At 36.8% G+C, this 20,000-nt stretch overlaps 1 protein-coding gene across 1 annotated transcript in view; it reads left to right on the top strand.

The window, feature by feature from the left end:
- The first annotated feature begins 1,164 nt into the window (after positions 1-1,164).
- The window catches only part of LOC138003710 (E3 ubiquitin-protein ligase UBR5-like), an 86,320-nt gene continuing 67,484 nt past the window's right edge, over positions 1,165-20,000 (top strand). Inside the window, exons 1-9 of the mRNA XM_068849915.1 lie at positions 1,165-1,363; positions 1,525-1,569; positions 9,067-9,148; positions 10,192-10,268; positions 11,090-11,148; positions 12,125-12,215; positions 13,076-13,244; positions 15,598-15,657; positions 16,733-16,823. Coding sequence (XP_068706016.1) covers positions 1,302-1,363; positions 1,525-1,569; positions 9,067-9,148; positions 10,192-10,268; positions 11,090-11,148; positions 12,125-12,215; positions 13,076-13,244; positions 15,598-15,657; positions 16,733-16,823 — 736 coding nt within the window. The 5' untranslated portion in view covers positions 1,165-1,301. The remainder of the gene's footprint in view (positions 1,364-1,524; positions 1,570-9,066; positions 9,149-10,191; positions 10,269-11,089; positions 11,149-12,124; positions 12,216-13,075; positions 13,245-15,597; positions 15,658-16,732; positions 16,824-20,000) is intronic.

Here is a 20,000-nt window from a genome sequence, read left to right as displayed (position 1 = left end):
AGAGCGACTGCGTACAGAGAGACAACAAGAACGGCATGGACATGACTGCATTGCGTAACGTAACTCTAGCAGTGGATTGAGAGTGGTTTGTATTCACTCAAGAAATGGGAAAAACAACTTTCTTCTCCAGAGAAGGGACTGAAAACTTAATGAGGCTCCCTATAGTTGTGACGTCTGCGTGACCAAATCTGTAAAATTAACTTCTAATTTTCTCAATTTTAAGGACGGTGCCTACTATTGTTATTGCGCAAACGTTCTGCGCATCTCGAGATACTCGGATTTCCTATCGGTGATGCTTACTAATACAGGGATATTTTTGCGACGTTTAAAACTATCCTGAGAAAGTACATCTTATTAAGTACTCTTGGTATCCAAAAAGAAAATTTGGGGTAACCATGCATTTTTGAGAGATAATTAAGCTTCAATTTGAGAAGGAACGCCATACATTGATTTGTAGTATAAAGCTTTTTACATATATTATTCATCAATTATCTTTGAAAAATGCGTGGTTACCCCCAATTTTCTTTTTGGATTTCAATAACACTTGTTAAGATCTACATTTCCTGCATAATCACAAACCAGGGCAAAAATATCATTAATTAGTAGGCACCGTCCTTAAACAAAAATTGTCTCAGTTCTAACCACGCACAGTTCCTATCAAATGCCCTATATTTGTGAAAATCGAATATATTTAGAAAAATGACAAATTAGAGAATATTGGAAAGACCGTCTGAACGACCTTGACTTTTAACCACTTCAAAATGTCGGGCAATATCATTTTTATAATGTGGCAAAGAATAAAAAAAATTAACCGAAGGAAAATATAAATATTAAGGAATTAAGACCAAAAATGGGAATTTATCTGCCTGTCATAAGATGTTGATGTTGCCATGGTGTCGGTCATAATTAAAAAATTGACACCCAAAAAAATAAGCCTTATCATATTGGTACCCATATTAGTAAGTCTCTTCAGGGAAATCTTTCAGAGAAATTAATTAGGCTTCATTTTGCAACTCGTGCGCTTTAGTGAGAGCATGGATAGTAAAGAGACTATCCATGGTGAGAGTATTCGCAAATACTCCAGGGAACCCTACTGTATCCTCCGTCTGACCGTGAGACAGCTGGGTACGAGCTTTGAGTCTAACATGAAGTAAGTAGTGTGAGAGTAGTGTGTTTTCTCGTGGTAGTCGCCATAATTCAACAAAGAGGAGAGACAAATCTGTTATTGGAGGGAAAGCGGAATTCAGTAAATACTCTCAAGTATTATTAATGGTGCAGAAGCTTCACATTCGTATGTTATCATGCCAAGTATTCATATTGCAGTGTATCCTCTACCGAAAACAGCTGAGGAGCTACACGAAAGGTACGAAAAATTCATGTTTTGATTTAGTACTGAATTAAGTCGATTCTAAACACCTGTAATTATGAAACTTCAGTGACTGACGTTTTTTATTTAGTCACCATACTGTTAAAGCTATAGCCGAATGTTTGGTAAAACATTTATCGTCTTCTTGTATTCCAAAGGTTAAAAGAGGTCTCGGAGTTAAAGGAAAAACCAAGTTACTTAAGGTATGGAAAATGATCGATCAGCCTTCTGGATCTCTTCTCATAAACTTTAACAGCTGGCCATGGTACTCATATTTGGGTGATCTCGAAAATATTTGAAACATATTTTCATTGCTGAATTTTATGTTGAAACTAAGCGATGAAAAAATAGCCGAGCAGTACTTTGTACTGTATCTTCATTGACCACGATGCATAAATTTCCACCAGGATCCGGACTAGACAACGATGTAGATTTTTTGGCGCCACGAGTCTACATGAGTCACTCAGAGATATGATCTCTTATATCGTTTATTACACAGTTAAAATTGCCATCTTACACAAGATTGGCATTTGTAGATTGTTGGCAATTTTGCCAGTGGTCATTTATTTATTGTGTAATCATTTACAAGTTCCATTTTGGCTTCATCATGTCTCAGCAATAATTTATCCACCTGTCTTATCAACTACAATTTTTTCACTTATGACAAAGAATTAGGACTCTTCCACTACATGTATCTGCTGCCCGAATGCTTAATAGATCCTTTCTTCATAGCGGTGCATGCTGGGTAATCAGGATAAAGTGCATGATGAATTTACTTATAGACTTTGGAGTGAGAGTGACTGATCAAAGTTTTATTGTGATGGTTTGTGATAGAAAATTTACCGTTTGTCATAACGTTTTCTCAATCAAATCAATATGAGTGTTTGCTTATTTACCAGTATGAGTTGTGTAGAAGCTGTTTGAGTCCGTGAAATGGAGAAAATTTATCATGAACATGCCAAAGTGTGGGCAGTCAAGCAATTGGTGCTTGGTTGTTTTGAGTCAAAACATTTCTTCTGGAGTTGATTTTATCACTTTCCAATGTCAGTTGTCTTACTTGTGCGAGGGCATTGGCCAGAATTTAAAGCACTTTTAAGAAAATAACTTTACAAGCAAACAAAGGCATTGTCAAACCGCCCGCAAAACAAGTGTCAAGGAAATCACCAGCTAGAGTATCTCCTTAAGCAAATTCGACTCCAAGATATGACCAGTTCAAAAACTGTGAGTTCCCGACACTCTGTTGAGTTTTCCAAGGAAAACAGAAAGGAAAGTCGTTCTAGCGCTGGAGCACTAATTCGGGACACAGTAAACTGGAATTAACAATCAATGCAAATCAAATGAAATCCAACCATTGAAGTTTCTGGCCTGGATGATAATATGGTCTCATCAACGGACTTCAGCTCTGATGCTTCAGGACAACTGATAGTGAATGTGAAAGATTGATATTTCATGTCATTATTGTGGATGAGTTCAATTGCATTTGCAGCATGTATGTACATGCACGTAGCCATCACCTTTTCTTCCTGAAACCCCTCGGAAATGATAAAATTCCAGTGCCCAAGTTTTAAAACAGTAAAGAATTTTATCATTTCAGTGGCCACATACATGTACAATGTACATGCTTGTTTCCGGCCAATTTTCGCGGTATTGTAAAGTGTTTTTTCTTTTTTCTCTCTTTTTCTCGAAGGTGATGAGATCTTCACGCAGAAATTTAATTGAGCTTAACTGGTAAATTTGAATACCCTGCCAGGTATTTGCATAAGAACGAATAACATAATATTGTATTTTTTCTCGTTCGTCAGGGTCATCAGAGAGTGCTCCTTCAAATGCCAACAACTGTGGCGTGCAGGGGACATAATAATTGTGTGCGTGATAAAATGGGAAATATAATTATATCGTACCTGGTGATGGTATATTTTAAGCGGTGTGCAGTTTTCAAACGCGCAAAAATACATGTAACTGAAAAATTATGCTTTTACTGAAACCTGTTGGAAGCCGTACAAACAGATCTTTAACTCGGGTGAAGTTCAACAGACACAGCTTTTGCTTGAATCTGAGCGCTTGTACGTTTGGGAAAACTTTAAGACACTCGGTGGCAGAGTTGATATCTTTCTTTCTTGCTATGCGTGAGCTCTGTGTGTGAATCTGAATGATGACGGAAGTGTTGATGTAAACTGTCAAAATTGACCAATCAGAGGGTATACCAGGAGCTGGTGTACTGGATTGAAGAATTTAAAGAGATGCTTACAGGCTCCCCCGCCTCGCCTCAACCCAAATCCCCACTCATTTTTTGCACCCATTTTTTTCTCTTTCTTGACTATCTGGGAGCCTGGAATAGGCTTATAAAGCATGCAAAGCCTACTCTTATTTTAAGACATCGCTTGTGCATCAAATTCTGTCTTACTTGCGGAAGGATTTGGATGATCTTGTTGTGGTGAAATCGCCTACAGCTACAAGGCTGTGCTCAAAGCATTTCAGCTGGGGTGCCCAGCCCTCCAAGTTGGTCACCCAAATTAATTAATTAATTATTATTTATTTAATTATCTGAGATCAACAATGCAGCAAGATCTTCATCCATCTCTCTCTCTCAACAAAACATTGCTGCTACTGCTCTGGTGATCATGAAACTCGCTAGTGCAAGAAAAACCCACAACCTGTCAAATTCTTCACGCCATACTTGAGAAAGACGAGAAAAGTGGCAATGCCACTGATGTTTTTCAGGTTTAAAAATGAAAAAGTAAAGATTGCGGCAGGTTTATGTAAAGACAATTGGGTCTAATACAAGTAAACCTTTTTACTGGTTAGTTGGGTTGAAAATAAATTTTCAAAACGTTAATCAATTTCAAAATCCACAGGCAATTTCTTGACTGCCCGTGCAAAAGTTGGGGCAAGAGACTGAGGGAATACTTTCAAGAAGACCCCCTATTTTTGAAAAATGCCCACCTTTTCCTGACATGCACTGATTGACATCTTATTAAAAAATTAGCAAATAACAGATCAATAACCTTGCTGACACATGTTGACTTCCGCCAAAACAAACTGAGGCACCGAGGAGACACAGAACGATTAATACAGAATTTGTCATTGTAATGTTAAAGTTAAATTTGTGATGGCATCTTCTCAGCCAGTTGAGAATGGTTATGTTTCTTCCGAAAATTTGTTTAAACCATTGAAAACCACAGTCAATTTTCAGAACATATAAGCAACCCATGCGTTCGTAAAATACGAAATTTAGGGACCTAACTTGTATAGATTTTGATTGGTAGGAAGGCCGCTCAATGCAAAACTCCACCAAAGTAGACCATAAAACCATTCAAGAGGTTTTAGTTGCTATTTTTAACTAGCGGTGATTTCATTGCGACTTTCAAAGTGGTTGACGAAATGAGTCATACGTATTAAATCTCCTGGAAATTACAGGGAAACCTCCTCGCTAGTTTGATAATCCACAGTAGGTAAGATTTAATTAACAGGGGAGCTTCGTAATTGTCTTCATCTTGTCAGGCTCAATTCATGATATAGGACTCAAGCTTACATTGGAGAAGTTGAATACAATACAGTTTATTTCCTTGATCCTGAAACAGATAAAGATTCTGATACAATGTAATTCGCAGGCATTTTATTAATTCATCGTGTGTAAATATAAAGTATCTTTTACAAGCGAACTGAAAGCTTACATGTACTTCAGTCCAATCCAAACTTTTTGTTGACAATAAGTGCTGCCAAAGTTTTGTTAAATAAGGAATCTTTTGCTTTTTTTGAATTATGGAAATGCTTATGACGCTTATCCATAGCGGTTTCAGCTGACGCGTATATACCGGTAATAATTGTTTTGAATTTCCCTTGATGGATGTTGTCCAAGCAGTCCAGATTTTCATTTAAATCACAGGCTGTCATTCGCGTATGATGCTTTGCAATGGATGGTACTGGAGAAACCTGTTCTTCGTTTTCTTTTATTTTAAACTCCGCGCATCATGACAAACACCTGAAAAATTATACTTTTTCCGAATCCTGTTGGCAAAGTGGCCATCACATCTATACAGTTAAAAAGACGGCACATTGACAGTTCTTGTTCCCTTTTCAATGTAAAGCCGAGACCTGATTTGCTCAGCTTCAACACATGATTCAAAACCTTCCACATCTTCTGTCATTGTCTTTGTCACACTAGAACTAAAAAGTAATATTTTGCTTGAAAATTTGTCACCTGTCAATCATTGTGACTATGCCACACCAATCAGAAGGCCCTGTTCGTGGCAAACAGGTTTTTCAAATATAGGGGGTCTTCTTGCAAGCGTTCCCGCAGTCTCTTGCCCCAACTTTTGCGCAGCCAGTTTGCGGAAAATCGTTTGGGAGCTCTTCTTTCGAACAGAAACGCTTTCTATGCAGGCTACCTGCTGTCAACTTTCCTCTTCTCATCCTGAAATAAAACTGGAGTTGACCAACACTCAACTCCAGAAAATCTTTGAAAGCCATATCTTCCATCTGAGAAAAAAAAGAAGAAATATTTTGACTCTAACAAAAAAGCATTGATTGCTTGACTGCCCGCACTTTGGCATGTTATCGATAATTTTTTTCCATTTCATGGACTTGAAAAGCTTCTACACAACTCATACTTGTCTGCTAAATAAGCATACATGTAGAATCAAACACTCACCTTAATTTGATCGAGAAACCTTTATGACAAACAGTAAATTTTCGTTTACAAACCATCACAATAAAACTTTAATCGGTCATTCTCACTCTGAAGTCTATAAATTCATCATGCACTTTATCCTGATTACCCCGCATGCACTGTTTTGCCGAAAGGGTCTATTATTTAAGATGCAGCCAGTAACAATTTTTTCTAAGATTTTGTAGCCCTCTGATGTGTAGGTTGAACAACATTATTATGCAATAATTTCATGCCTTATTCCATTATTTCCCTTTTCCTGGACCAGGTTTTCCTTGTCTGAGGCCAGAAATAACCAATCATTACATTTACAGGGCTTGAAATTAACGAAAAAATCCTGAGTCGCAATTCTGCGACAACATATGAAAGCGTTGAACTTGTTGCAGTTTTGCAAGTTTTAGCCGCAAAATCGTTGCGCTGCACTGTGTTGTCAGCAGTTTAGCAAAACAAAATATGAGCCCACAATACTTGTGTGTAAAGAAACCACTGAAAATGGTGAATGATATCAAAGGAATGGGCTTGTGCACATAACATCCCAGCTAAAATATGCTACAATTACGCTATCTTCAGATTTAAAGAAAATTCAAGGCGAGAAACAAAATAATTTTGTCATTTCTTTATTTATTTTAGCAAAAGTAGCGGCAAAGTGGTAACATAAAACCCAATTTTGTTAGAAAGAGCGAAGGTGAAAACAACTCACAAATTTGCGACTTCTCCATGTATTTTAGTTGCAAAGGAAAAAAATTCAGTCGCAAATGCGACTGTATTGGTAGCAATTTCAAGCCCTGTGTTATACAAAGGCACAAAAAAACTGTAATGGCTTGAATTACTCTTACTATAGTTTTACTTATACATGAAAACATTCCTTCTGATTGGCTAAGAGAAATGCAGTTTTTCGGTAACAGTACAGAAAAGAGGTAATTCATTCCAAAAAGAGGAAACAAACCAGGCATTCTACATGTAATTGGTCAATGATCAAAGAAAGCCACAAATAGCCAGTCAAGTGCTGGCCCTTGATGGCACAATTTTTGTGTGATTACTGTATCAGTATGTGATACACTGTATATGTATATTTCAGGTCTATTATTAATAAGTAATCACATGATTTATTTTGTGTTACATGTATTTGGAATGAATACAGCGCTGCTTGGAGATAAGCAAACAACGCAGATGCAAAAAATTTATGCACACAATACGCGTAAACATGTTCTTTTTTTTACGCATCTAAAATTGTGTGTTGTATACGTGTTTGTGCCGAGACAAAAAATAAATTGCGTGACCGCCAACAAGTCGAAATTTTACATATGGTATGTCGGTTTGTTTACTATCAATTTCGATCCGCAAATGGCGCCGATGAAACATCCACAGGATATTATTTCGAAGTTTAATGCCCTTTACATGCAAGAAGTCAAGTTAGCGGCTCGAGTTTCTGCTTTACAAAGCGGTGTTGATGTAAACATTGGGCTCCTGCTGAAACTTTGGAAGGCTTTTAATGACATTTTGTGATTGTTGTGGTGGAAACCAAGCACTAGGATCAGTGAAGGGGCTAACAAGCCCCAACGCAATTGGGCTTACAATGGCGCTTGGGGTGATTTTGCTAGGCAGCTAACTACAGTATCAAGGGAGCGTCACCAAAACCCCCAACATTTGTTCACCTCTGGTGCACTACCTTAATCTTTAGCTGATTTCTTAACTTGAAGTGGAATGTCATCATCAAACCGTCTTTTAATTTTTTTCCTCAATCTCATCTCCTTTTAATAATTAATATGTAACAAATACATTATTTTTGTGTTGTATTAGTCGATTATACTTGTAGCATTTTGTGCAGCAGATAGCTACAATAGCTTCTCTATCGATCTTATTACACATAAATTGGCTTGAAATGTCAAAGAGGAGATGCCCAAAGCACTTTAACATGTACCAAAATAATATTAATACATTTATCTTAGATCCTTTGCAACCAAACGTTGTTTTAATTTTACTTTACTTTTTTTTATAAATAACATTTATTCGTGACATTGCATACAAAATACATTACATAAGTTACTTACACTAATAACATTACCAATTTCCAAGACTTGTTACAATGTTAATAATTATTTATTTACACACAAATAAAAAAGGCCAAACAGCCACGCATTTGCTGATGGCATGTATAATTCTTAGTATTGATTATAAAAACTTAAATATAAATATAAGCGCATTTGTAAGTACGTTCTAACACCTTAAACAGTTACTTTTACAAAACAACACAAAACTTATCTTAAAAAGGAAAATTCTTTGTCCACTTGTTGTAAAATGTAGAAAGGTTATTGTTCTTAGTATAAATGTATTTTTCTGGGTGGTATTTGATCTTAAGCTTATATTTGAAACTAAACGTTTTCCTGTCAAAGAATGTCACATTTGCCGCAGCAAGGAATCTTCTTTGTCGATTCATTCATAGCTGTTCGTTTCAAAGGTTTGCTAATGATAATGATTACATGAGTCGCACAGAAATCACCCGACTGTCTCCGATTGGCAAAAAAAACCCAAAAGTATTGTAGTTACATCGCAGAAATTGTTTAGCAGCTTGTGTCTGCAGATGCTGTTTTTCTGGGGAGAGAAAGGGCCACCAGAATATACGTACATTGTACGTCTGCGTTAACTGGCTAATTTATTTCAAATTGCATTCAAAATTATGTGATTGCCCAAACAAAGATACAAAAAAGGGACAAGAAATGAATGATTGTCGTTGCTTAATATTATTATTTGAAATTCAAAAAAAGATGTAAGGGTCATCCAATGAGATAAAACAAAAGTGAAGCTTAGATTTCTTGCCAGGGTTGTCCAAATAAAACATAATATTATTATTAATTTGTTCACTTTAACTTTACTGCACCAAGTGCCCTTATGGTGCAGCTGTAATTGTCGGTTGGACACCATTTCCTTCTTGAGGAATGAAGTGAGATCTTAGATCTCAAGGGACTGATCTTGTGTAATATATACATACAAGTAATTAAGTCTTTTTTTTTTTTTTTTTTTTTTTTTTTTTCAGTTCTCCTGTTCTTGAGGCTCTTAAGGGAGAAGTCATTAAAGAATGTGTAGTTGGACCCAGGCATGTGGCTTTCCTTTTGGAGGTATGAAAGAGGTTGTTAAAACTGTCTACAGTGTTGCAATTTGTGGGTCATATTACCAGACTGACTGTTATTCATGGTAATGACAGATAAATTATGCACCTAGAATCTTCCATTCTAATGATGTGCGAAACGGCTCATTGCTCGTTACGGGGCTCTTGACTAACTTATACAATCTACCCGCATTTCGACCACATTCCCTTGCAAATAAAGCACAGGGAAGACAGAAGGCTCCATCCAGGAGTTTTATTGCTGCCGCAGTGTTTTTCCCAGTATGCTTTTATCACTTTTTGAAAGCACTAAATTTTGCCTTCGCTGGCTAATGACTACATGCTTACTTATCTAAACCAAAATTAACTGTTTTTTTTATTACCGGTACTTGATGTGTATGTAGGGTTGACTTTTGTCACTGAATCATGTTTATTCATATTTTTGCAGATACATTTCAAAAACGAGTTGTGTCAGCTTCCTAATCCTAATGTACAAGTTGTTTATATTGATGTATTTATCATAAATATATCTTGTTTTCTGCCAAACATCAAAATACAAAATAAATTAACTCATCGTTAACATACATGTATCATTCTCACCTATCTTTCCTGTATCTTTTTGTTCCCTCCTTTTACATCTATTCACTGTCATTTGTAGCAGGACTGGCTGCAGTACTGTGCATCTTGGTGTAACTTTTTCAGCCTCTCCAAGTCAAACCTTTGTTCAACAATTCTGAAAAGATCAGACCTCTTATTTTCTTGTAATTATTTATAATGTTACCGGTAATTGAAGTAATACACTTTAAATCAATTTTTTTTCTCACTGGCTGTATGACATAATAATTTCATGTCCTTGCAGAATTTAGATCTAAGATTATTTTTCTGATTGGTTAAAAGTACACTGTAACTCAAATTAAATTCTTCCGGGGGTCACTTGTGAGGATGCAGGTTCCAGGCTTAATACCCTCCGTTTATCAGCCAATCAGAATATAGTTTTTCTCTGAGGTACATGTTTGCTATATCTCCTTCAATATTGTCCCCTTTTTTAAAATGTAGAGTGGCCAAGTATGTAGGGTTCCTTTTACCCTTCATCCAGACAAGCTGGAATTGTCCTCAAGAGATTCATCCACGGGGTAAGTCCTGCAGCTATACTACCTCAATGCTTGTGTTTGCAAGTACAGTGTACAAATGTACATGTACATGTACATGTACACTTAGACAGACATGCTTTAATTTGCTAGTCTAATTAATGCTTTAATTAGCTAGTCTCTGCACTTTATTTCGTGCAGAGATTTCACCAAATGCAGATATTCTCTTGGGAATATTCCGCTTTTGAGTTGAAACATTCCGATAGTGAGACGATAAGACATCTGCAGTATTTACTTATCTTGTGTAAATAATCTACCCTCACCAGGTTTGGAAAAGTCAAAGATAGATAGACCTCAAAATAATGTCTAAAACGTCAAGTTTTAGTCTACATTGTACATTTTTCTAAACTTCCTCTTGTTTGTGTGTTTTACTCATAATTTTAGTATATTATATTATATTATATTTTATTTGTGGTTTCCTCCTTGGCGGAATGATTCTGCTTTTAAACCAATCATGAAATTGTTTACATGTAGTCTGGGCTGGAATGCTGACATTTTATTTATTTTGTCTCAGAAATTAGAAATACATGTACAATAACATCAAAACCTTATAAGTATCCAAAAATGAGTATATCGCTTGTGTGATTTATTGGAGAAGATGCTGGATTGTCTACAGAGAGATCTTTGGCTCTAGTGATAATACTGTTATAAAAATTGTGTTTGCTGTGTATGGTCAGGGATGGGGGGGTTGTTTCAAAAATGCGGGATTAAAACTTTTTGTCATATTGGATTGGCATTCTAAAGAAATACTGTAAATGTTGATGCATGGATCAAGAATCTGCAATTTTTCGGCTATTGTATTTCAGAGAGGAAGAAAACAGTAACTCTTCTGCCAGATCAACTTCTCATATAGTATTACATTCAGGTTTGTTATGATCTTACTGTCACCAGACTCAGATTTAGAGAAATGACTTTTTAAGACTCATCTCTGCAGCTATATTTCTAGATATGATACAGGTTGGTAATACTTTTTGTATTGGATTAACAAGAAAAAGCTGTGCATGAAACCTATGATTGCGCTTAATTAAAATGCATGCAATACAATAATTATTATGAATAATCAAATTATACTGTACCTTATTATTTACCAGAATGAATGTTTATACAATGTAGGTTAGTAGACAAAATAACATTTACATTACATGTACATGTGTATGTAGGTTGAAGTTACTTTATCTCCACTTGAAACTTGAAATAAAAACTTTAAGGTCTTGTCATTGGTTTCAGGTGTCACTTTTTTACTTTAAGAACATTCTTACATGTATTTTGTCAATATTCATGCTATGAGAATGAAACTAACATCATTTCAATGCCTCTTGAATGTTGTTTTGAATCCAAAAAAGGACTATTTTGTTTGAATGTTACATTATATTTTTTCTCTGTTGTGTTAAAGCAAAAACAGGAACCTACAATGAACAAACTAAGATGTATAAACCCATGATGAGATGTTATCATATACTAATAATCACAGTGATCAACAGTAATTTAACATATGTGCTTTCATTTTGTGGTGGTTACCAAAAGCTATGTTAAAGGGGTTACTTGTCCATTAAAGCAAAGTTCCAATTAAGGTTCCAGCAACCAGAATATTTTGTTTTGAATTGGAATTATGTATTTTGGCAAAACTGATAAAGTTTATAAAAATTATACATAATTATTTTACATTTACAAAATTGTTGCTCAAATGATTAGAATGTATACTCTTTTCAAGGTTTTCCATAATTTCCTCACAAGTCTTACATGTAATTTATTGTTGCAAAATTAATGGTGTATCAATATGCTATTCAATAATTTTTTGAACCAATGATACAAAGTATTTTTTTCTTTTCTTTGATAATCAGGTGGTGGATCCCGTGGCCAAGGTGAAAACTCATGGGTTCTTTCTAACAGTGGAGAGACTCTTAGTGGATTAACAGGACATCCAGTTATTAGGTATTCACTAATTAGCAGTTCATTGTGGATTTCACTGTTTTATTATTGATCTGTCCCAGTTTTTTGGACCATGTGTTAGAGCTGCAAAAAATTATCATTATTGTCTTTCATTCATCAGTGGTTGCTGCTCATTTTGAGCATGTTGCATTAACAATGTACTTACAATAAAGTAACTTTAGTGATGAAGGAACATTTACACTGTATGTGAAACGTGAGTCGCCAGTGAATAAAATGAAGAGTGAAGAGTCATGGTTGCAACGTTGAGCACTGCTTTATAAGAACAAAGTGAGAAGTTCACAACCTTTTAGGGCACAATAATAATAGTTATTGTTATATAGCTGGAGTTTTTCCCGCTACAGCGCGCCCATTGGCTAGTTCATGGTCACATGGCATTTAACAATGAAACTGTTTACCGCCAAATGCCATGAGCGGGCAACATTGTGAAAACTATGACGTCAAACGGGGAACAGTTCACTGTTACCCGCGAAATGTTGACCGCTGTTGCACGTGATCAGAGCGTGCAGTTGAAGGTGGCCTGATGTTGTTGCTGGAATCTTCCCTCTTCTTTCAAAATGTTTGACCCATTTGTTTCCCTATATAACAAATCACTTAATGACTGGTTCCTCGGGAAACAGTTCATTTTGTTTCCCTCGAATCTCAATGTTTGCCTCGGCTGCGCCTCGGGGAAACATTGAGATTCTCGGGAAACAAAATGAACTGTTTCCCTCGGGACCAGTCATTAAGTGTTTATTATAAGTATGCTGGATAAAGCTTGTCTTACAGTTGTAACAAAGCCATTTGAATGTTTTTAAAATCAGTGTATTTTTAATGTCAAAACTCCATTTTTTGGTATTTCTTAGTCGCTGGGGTGCTGCACCATCAGCTATGTCTTTACGCACTTCTACTCGTACACCTGTCCGTGGGCGTGGCCGTGTGGTAAGAAGGGGTGCAAGAGGGGGAACATCTGGATGGAGTATAGGTTCCCGTGTTGTCCCTGCAACAGCTGTGCCAGAGGAACTAGTTAATCAAGTGAGTTATTTGTTTTCTAAACAAGGACACTCTCTGGCAACCTTTCTTTGAGTGTGATCAATTCACGCACATTATGTTTTACCATTTGGTAAAGAAACAATTATTGTGGAATTGTGACCATAACGGTAGTACAATTAATTTGATCATGTGTAAAAGTTCTTGTTCGTTACAGCAAGAATTTTTACAGATAAAATAATTGTACAACCATTAACACAAAGGCAAGACAAGACAAGGCAAGAGGCCAACCGAAGTCTCCTTTTTCTTTAGCTTCTACAGTAACTTACAGCATCTACTGTTACAGTAACTCATTGCAGAGCTGGGTGCCACTCGTAACCCGTTGCATGCATAACTTGTCTCCAGTAATACTGGTACTCATTTTACCCACCACGAATGGATGGAAAGCTAAGTGAAGCACACGAGCTGGGATTCGAACCCAGAGAGCTGAAATGCACTTTGTGGGGGATATCCATCACGCTTCGTGGACATGTACGGGTTAAGGTTAAAAGAACTGCATGTACATAGATAAGGCTTAAAGCTGATTTAAGGATCATGACGGTGTTTCATTGGTTAGGAGTTGATTTCGGTTTTCTTGACTGTGTAATTTTCTCAAAAAATGAAATTTTGAATACCAAATGTATCTAATGACAGTCCCTTCTTAAAGTTAAAAATTTGCAAGCTTTTATCAAATTAAAAGCAATGCGATGAGAAGCCATGTTTTCGTGTAAAAATCAAAAGACCAAACTATACAGTGTAGATGAGAGCATTCATTTATAATTTAGGACAGAGCTGATGTTTAGGGCTCGGGGCCAGGGATTTTCCCCTGCTACTATGAGCATGATTATCAGCTAGTTTGACCAAAAAATAGAACCAGAAAACGTGTAGCTTCGAGAAAGTCTACAGTGAGAATGAAATATGTGTATCTATGAAAAAAAAGAATAAACTTTAAATTTCTGGAATGTGTGAAAACTGTCTGTTTTACTAAAATTAATTAATGTAAGTTTCAATTCATCCACAAAAAGTACAACTGATGAGTACTCGCATTCAAAGACCTTCAAGAGGTTTCCCTTGTGTGAAATGTCAGCGTCATTGTACACACATACACACATGGAAAACTCTTCGTTGTCAATTTCAGTACATGTATGTCGAGAAAGAGGCAGAAGAAACTGGAAACGTATACCTTTTTTTTATTACGAGTACAGCCTCAAGTTACATGACATGTACGTGTTTGTAATCAAGTCAAAGTTATGTTGACCTCTTGATACTTCCTTTACTATTTGTTTCAGGCAGAAATACATTGCGGTCAGTGCTCACGAAAAACATAAGTGCCATAAGTGCACTTTAACAAGACATTTTAATTTGCTTTTATTCTTACTAGTCAATGTTCGCATGTTATGATGGAGTAAATTTTGCCCTTCAAAAGTTAACCAATTTGGCAGTGAACATTTTAGTGTAGCTGTGTTCTACTAGATTAATCATAGTAGCAGGGGAAAATCTCTGGCCCCCTGCCCAAAACGACAGGCCTGCCCTAATTCATGAATGAATGCTCTTATAAAATTTCGGCACAGATTGTTCTGGAGGTACAGCACTTACAGTATCATTTTCATGTTATTTGTTCACGTTAATTCAAGTCATAGTCCCTCATTCAACTATTTCAAATTATCATTGGAAAGAGACCATGCTAAAAAGTCAAGGACAGCGGATAGCAAGAGAGTTTTCCCCAAGATTTCCAGACAAAATGCCTGAAGCATCTTGCTAGTTTTGAACACACAAGAGAAACATAATAACAACAGCAACGAATGCGACGTATCACAAATTGTTAAACGATTAATCGTAATTTGCTCTTTAAGGATCCTTTCCTCACTGTGAATTCATTTTCATGTAAGACCATTTATTGAAATATTGAATTTGAATAAAACCATTTTAGGGTGGGGAACGGGAGAGTGGGGAGTGTCTTTTGCAAATTGCTATCACTGCTTGGTTCCCCGCGTACTTTTTTCCTATACGCGGCAACTTGAAATCTTAGTGACAGTCCTGTAGGGGCATTCAGTTCTGAGCATGTGCTTGGTCAAGCATGGCTTGGAGGTCCAAATTTTACGGCATGATCATTGTTGGAACTGAACACATTTACTTCAGCCTGATCATTTCTGACATTGTGGAGCAAATAATTGTTTGTTGCTAACCTAAAGAACAAGATTAAGTAAATTTTAATCTACAATGCATGAACATGTATGTTTTTTAAAAAATGCCTGTAAGACATCTTTTTTGGCACCTCTATTTCCGTTAAAATGCTCCTTATACAATAGCTTATTGATAGCTTGTTTTTTATCACTAAGTATTCTTGAATTTTTTCCAGGCTCAGGTTGTTCTTCAAGGGAAGTCAAGAGCTGCAATTGTACGAGAGCTGCAGAGAACTGTAAGTGACAGCAAGTGGTTTCTTGAGCATTAATATTTTGCTTAATACAGTATGTCAAATAACAACATTAGTTTTTCGTCATTGATGAGCATGTAATTTCAGCTGGAAATAATTATAACTTAAATGAAAGGAAAGCCTGAACTTTCTAGGCTTGATTGAAATTTGCACCCATTAGCTCTGAAATACCAGTTCAGTGCTCTACCAACAATAATCATTGAGCTGCTGTAGGTGTGTCAAGCCAACTGGAAACTGGTCAGTTTGGATGTTTGTAATAACTCTTTAGAGGATTTGGATAAAAAGAATCTATCCATGAGGGATTATTTGAATTGCAGAAAGAAGCATTTCTGTTACCATAGGCTCCTCTGGGAGCTGAAACGTGTAGTAATGATTATTTTATATTTAAAAAACCATGAAGTTAATATTATTTAGAGTAAAGTTATTATCCTTCATCTTCTTCTTGTCCTTACACTGTAATCTAAATTTCTGTTGACAGTAATGATTTATTGAATTGAACCAATTGATCATTAACCCATTCACTCCCCAGGTGCCCAGGATGCCTCCAGTTGATGAGTAAAATAATAGTCTGGCATTAGACAGAGTAAAATCTGTTAAGTCTCACTTCCAGGAGTTAATGGGTTAAAACCTACATGGGTTAAACTCACTTTGATCATTTGTAGGAAGATTCTAATAATGAAATCCTATGAAGCAAACCCTGAATTTAAGGATATGAAATAAAAAATGGTGGTCAAATTTCAAGTCATGAGCACTTTAATTACAATGCATATGGCTCTTGAATTAAAATCATGCTCATAGCCTTGCAACCAATCCATAACTAATCGGCTACAGTATAAGTGGAGTAATCAACAACCTTCAGAACTCTCATACATGTACACGCAATTGTCCTCATTTGGTAATAAATGTCAAGATATCTTTTTGTCCCTAAAACCCACGCGCAATAGTCTAGTAACATTCAAACTACACCGGTATAAGGACTCTCATGAGATCTACATAATGGTGTGAATACACGTAATTATTATAGTCTCATTTATGACCATATTTTCTGGCTCCTTTTCAGAATCTTGATGTGAATTTAGCTGTGAACAATCTTCTCAGTAGAGATGAAGATGATGGAGACGATGATGAAAATCCTGAGTATCTTCCTGGGGGTAAGGATTATTATCACATGGGCAGTGGCATCAGCTACTTCACTCAGAGAAGTCGGCTTCCTTTTTCCCCAAAAAGAAAAGTTAAAGACAGATTCTTTCAAACCTAAGTTTAACACATTTTGACAATGACAATATGAAGTTGTTTAAATGTGACCATCAATAATTATTATTTTACTTTTGAAATGTGGTGTCTGTCACGTTAGAACCTTGCGTGACTTGGCTTGCATACTTACTTGAACTTTGTACCGGCTCGGTGCATACATTCCACATATACAATGTATCTTGACATGGTGTTCAGAAGTGCGAGTTAAAACATGGACAGCTTTCATAAACCTCATGCAGTGAGTTTCAATGGAAACACATCAGAAAATTGGAGAAGATTTATGCAGCAATATCAGATATACAGTACTGGCTGCAGGAATAGCAGCATTACACGCCCGTATCATGTGCGTAAGTCCACCATAATGTGCGCATTTTACACGCAAATTACGCGCGCGTTACCCGCGAGTAAAAAAAATACATGAAACTATAGTATGTGTAAATAATTACACGCAAATTCTTCATAATGCATGTAAAATTTTACACGCATAGTTTCGTGTAAAAGAGGGCAGAATATTCACTGTTGTACATTCATTTGTCACGGCTTTTTCTCGAAGAAAATTTTGCATGTCTAAGGTAATTGCCCTCCTGGTTTCCGAAGACTTTATTCAGCTTTTCATTTCAACATTTTTGCGACAGCTCGATCCTCACAACGAACAAATTGAATGTTAAATAAATGCAGCACAAGTTCTGAGCTTGCTTGTTTTTCGGTAATATGTCATGCTGTCAAGCATTAATTTCCATCGATCGTTCGCTCGTTAGAGTTATAACTTAGTGTGGTTTGAAATGAGAGCGAAAGGATTTATTGACAGATGACGGCAGCAATCCGAAGACACATGTAAAACCTTATTCCAAGAACACACAGGCAAGGCTGAAATTTTCAAACAGAAATGCCGACTTTCATCGTCAGATTCATGTACATTGCTAAGTGCAAAATACACGCAAGCCGCGTGTAATGGACGTAGGAATTTTACTCATGTCAAATTACACGCATGTAATTTCAGGCACGTGTAATAGTTCGTGTAAAATTTTACATGCGTGTAATGCGCGTAAAGCCGCCATCTTGCACGCATTTTACGCGCGTGTAGATGCTGCTATTCCTGTGGCCAGTACTGTATTTCAACAGCTTCAGGCATCGGAAAGAAAGATGATTTGATCAAAATACAGTCAAACCTCCACTAATGGACACCTCCTGTAAGCGGACACCTCCCGAATGCGGACACCAAACTGCGGTCCCACCGATTTTTCCTCAAAATCACAACATAGTTATTTAACCTCCCATAAGTGGACATCTTTCGTAAGCGGACATGGACACCTATTCGGGGCCCACAGGGTCTAAAATGTCCTCCTGTAAGCGGACAGTAAACAATATCAAGAAAACTTCTTACAAAATGGGTTTCATTTTAATGGTTTAATTGCACACCGTCCTAGACAAAACATAGTCATTTTGATTACAATTAGCTTTTTTTTTTCATTACAGAACATCAAGGTTTTCCTTTTTAAACTTTTCTTCAAGCCATTCGCACAAAAATTTGTCTCCTTGAAATTTTAATTCGCAAGGCAATTTCTTACTACATCCTGCTCCTCTGTTTATCCACTTTCCTGTTCTATTAAATAACAACCAATGCTTAGTTAGACGCACGCTTCAGGAACTTCGTCACCCAATCTCGATGTTTGACGAGTTAGCCGAAAGGTCTCTGATGAGTCCCTTGGCAGGGATAAAACATACGTATGTAAGGCTAGCTGCATAATTATCTATTGTCGAATTCTTACACTTTTTTCAAATACAAAACCACCCCTAACTAAAAAACTCTCCCCAAATTTCACATAGAATAGGGTGGTCATTGAAAGATAAACTTGTTAGAGCAAATCTCTGAGGTCTTTGAATTTCGTATCTTGAACAATACGAGTTAATTAAAATCTTTTAAAGACTTGTTTTGGTGCATTATACGCCCTCTATTGCACTTTCTTTTTCAACCTCCCCTAAACAGACACTCCCCGTAAGTGGACACTGACGGCTGGTCTCGAGGCTGTCCGCTTACAGGGGGTTCGACTGTAGCTAGATTGCTAAACTTTACTGGCGATGAGACAAAGCTGGACAAGATCTTTGAGAAGTTTGAGCAGTACTGCAACCCCAGGAAGAACGTTGTCTTTGATAGACATCAATTTTGGCAGATATCCCAGAAAGACTGTACACCAGTGTATGACACGTTTGAAGAGCATGGTGAAATCGTGCAAGTACTCAGCAGTCGATGATATGGCAAGTTCGTGTTTAGTATATGAGATCTAACGGTGATGGAAAGGCTGTTGAGGGAGGATAAGCTTACTCTGGAAAAAGTGATTTCTATGGCAAGAGCTTCTGAGGCTTTGAAAGAGCAGATAAAGGCGATGGGTGTGCGAAGGAGCAAAACAGTGAAACTCCATCTGATTGAAACTAAATTTTGATCTGGTGACAAAGAAAAGCAAAGTCCTTTGCGTCGACTGGGGTCAAGTTCAGGTTAAATGTAAATTTTGTAGTTCTTCTCACCTGTGGGGATCTTGTCCTGCCTTTAGCAAAATATGCAGCCACTGTCAGAAGAAGGACCATTTGTACATGCTGTGGTAGAGTACATGCATGGGTGTTTGTACATGCTTTGGTAGAGTTGAATGGCAGTGATATCGATGCTGTTTTCCTGACATTTTCTTTAGAGTTGAGTGGCAAGTGCCATACCCAAGATGACTGGCATGCCTCATTAAAGATTGCTGTCACTGAAGTGAATTTTAAACTCTACTCAGGGGCTGATTGGAATGTTATTTCACAGTCCTTGTTTGATCGACTCCCAGTTTTGCAGAAACAGGCCTGCCAGTGCAAAGCCAAGTTGAAAGTGTATGATGGACATCGCATCAGACCAAGCAGCAAAGTGAGCCTAGTTTGTGAGTACAAAGGGAAATTCATGGTGTTGGAATTCATCCTCTTTGAGCAAGACATACCATCCATACTTTAGTTAAAGTCCTTCCTTGAATTAGGCTTGATAAAGAGAATCTACAGCCTTGAAGAAGAGCTCCCAGAAACTGAGTACGTAGACGTCTTTGAAGGTT

This window comes from Montipora foliosa, chromosome 5, assembly GCF_036669935.1.
Source record: "Montipora foliosa isolate CH-2021 chromosome 5, ASM3666993v2, whole genome shotgun sequence".
Taxonomy (NCBI): domain Eukaryota; kingdom Metazoa; phylum Cnidaria; class Anthozoa; order Scleractinia; family Acroporidae; genus Montipora; species Montipora foliosa.
This window is presented reverse-complemented; position numbering and strand designations above follow the sequence as displayed.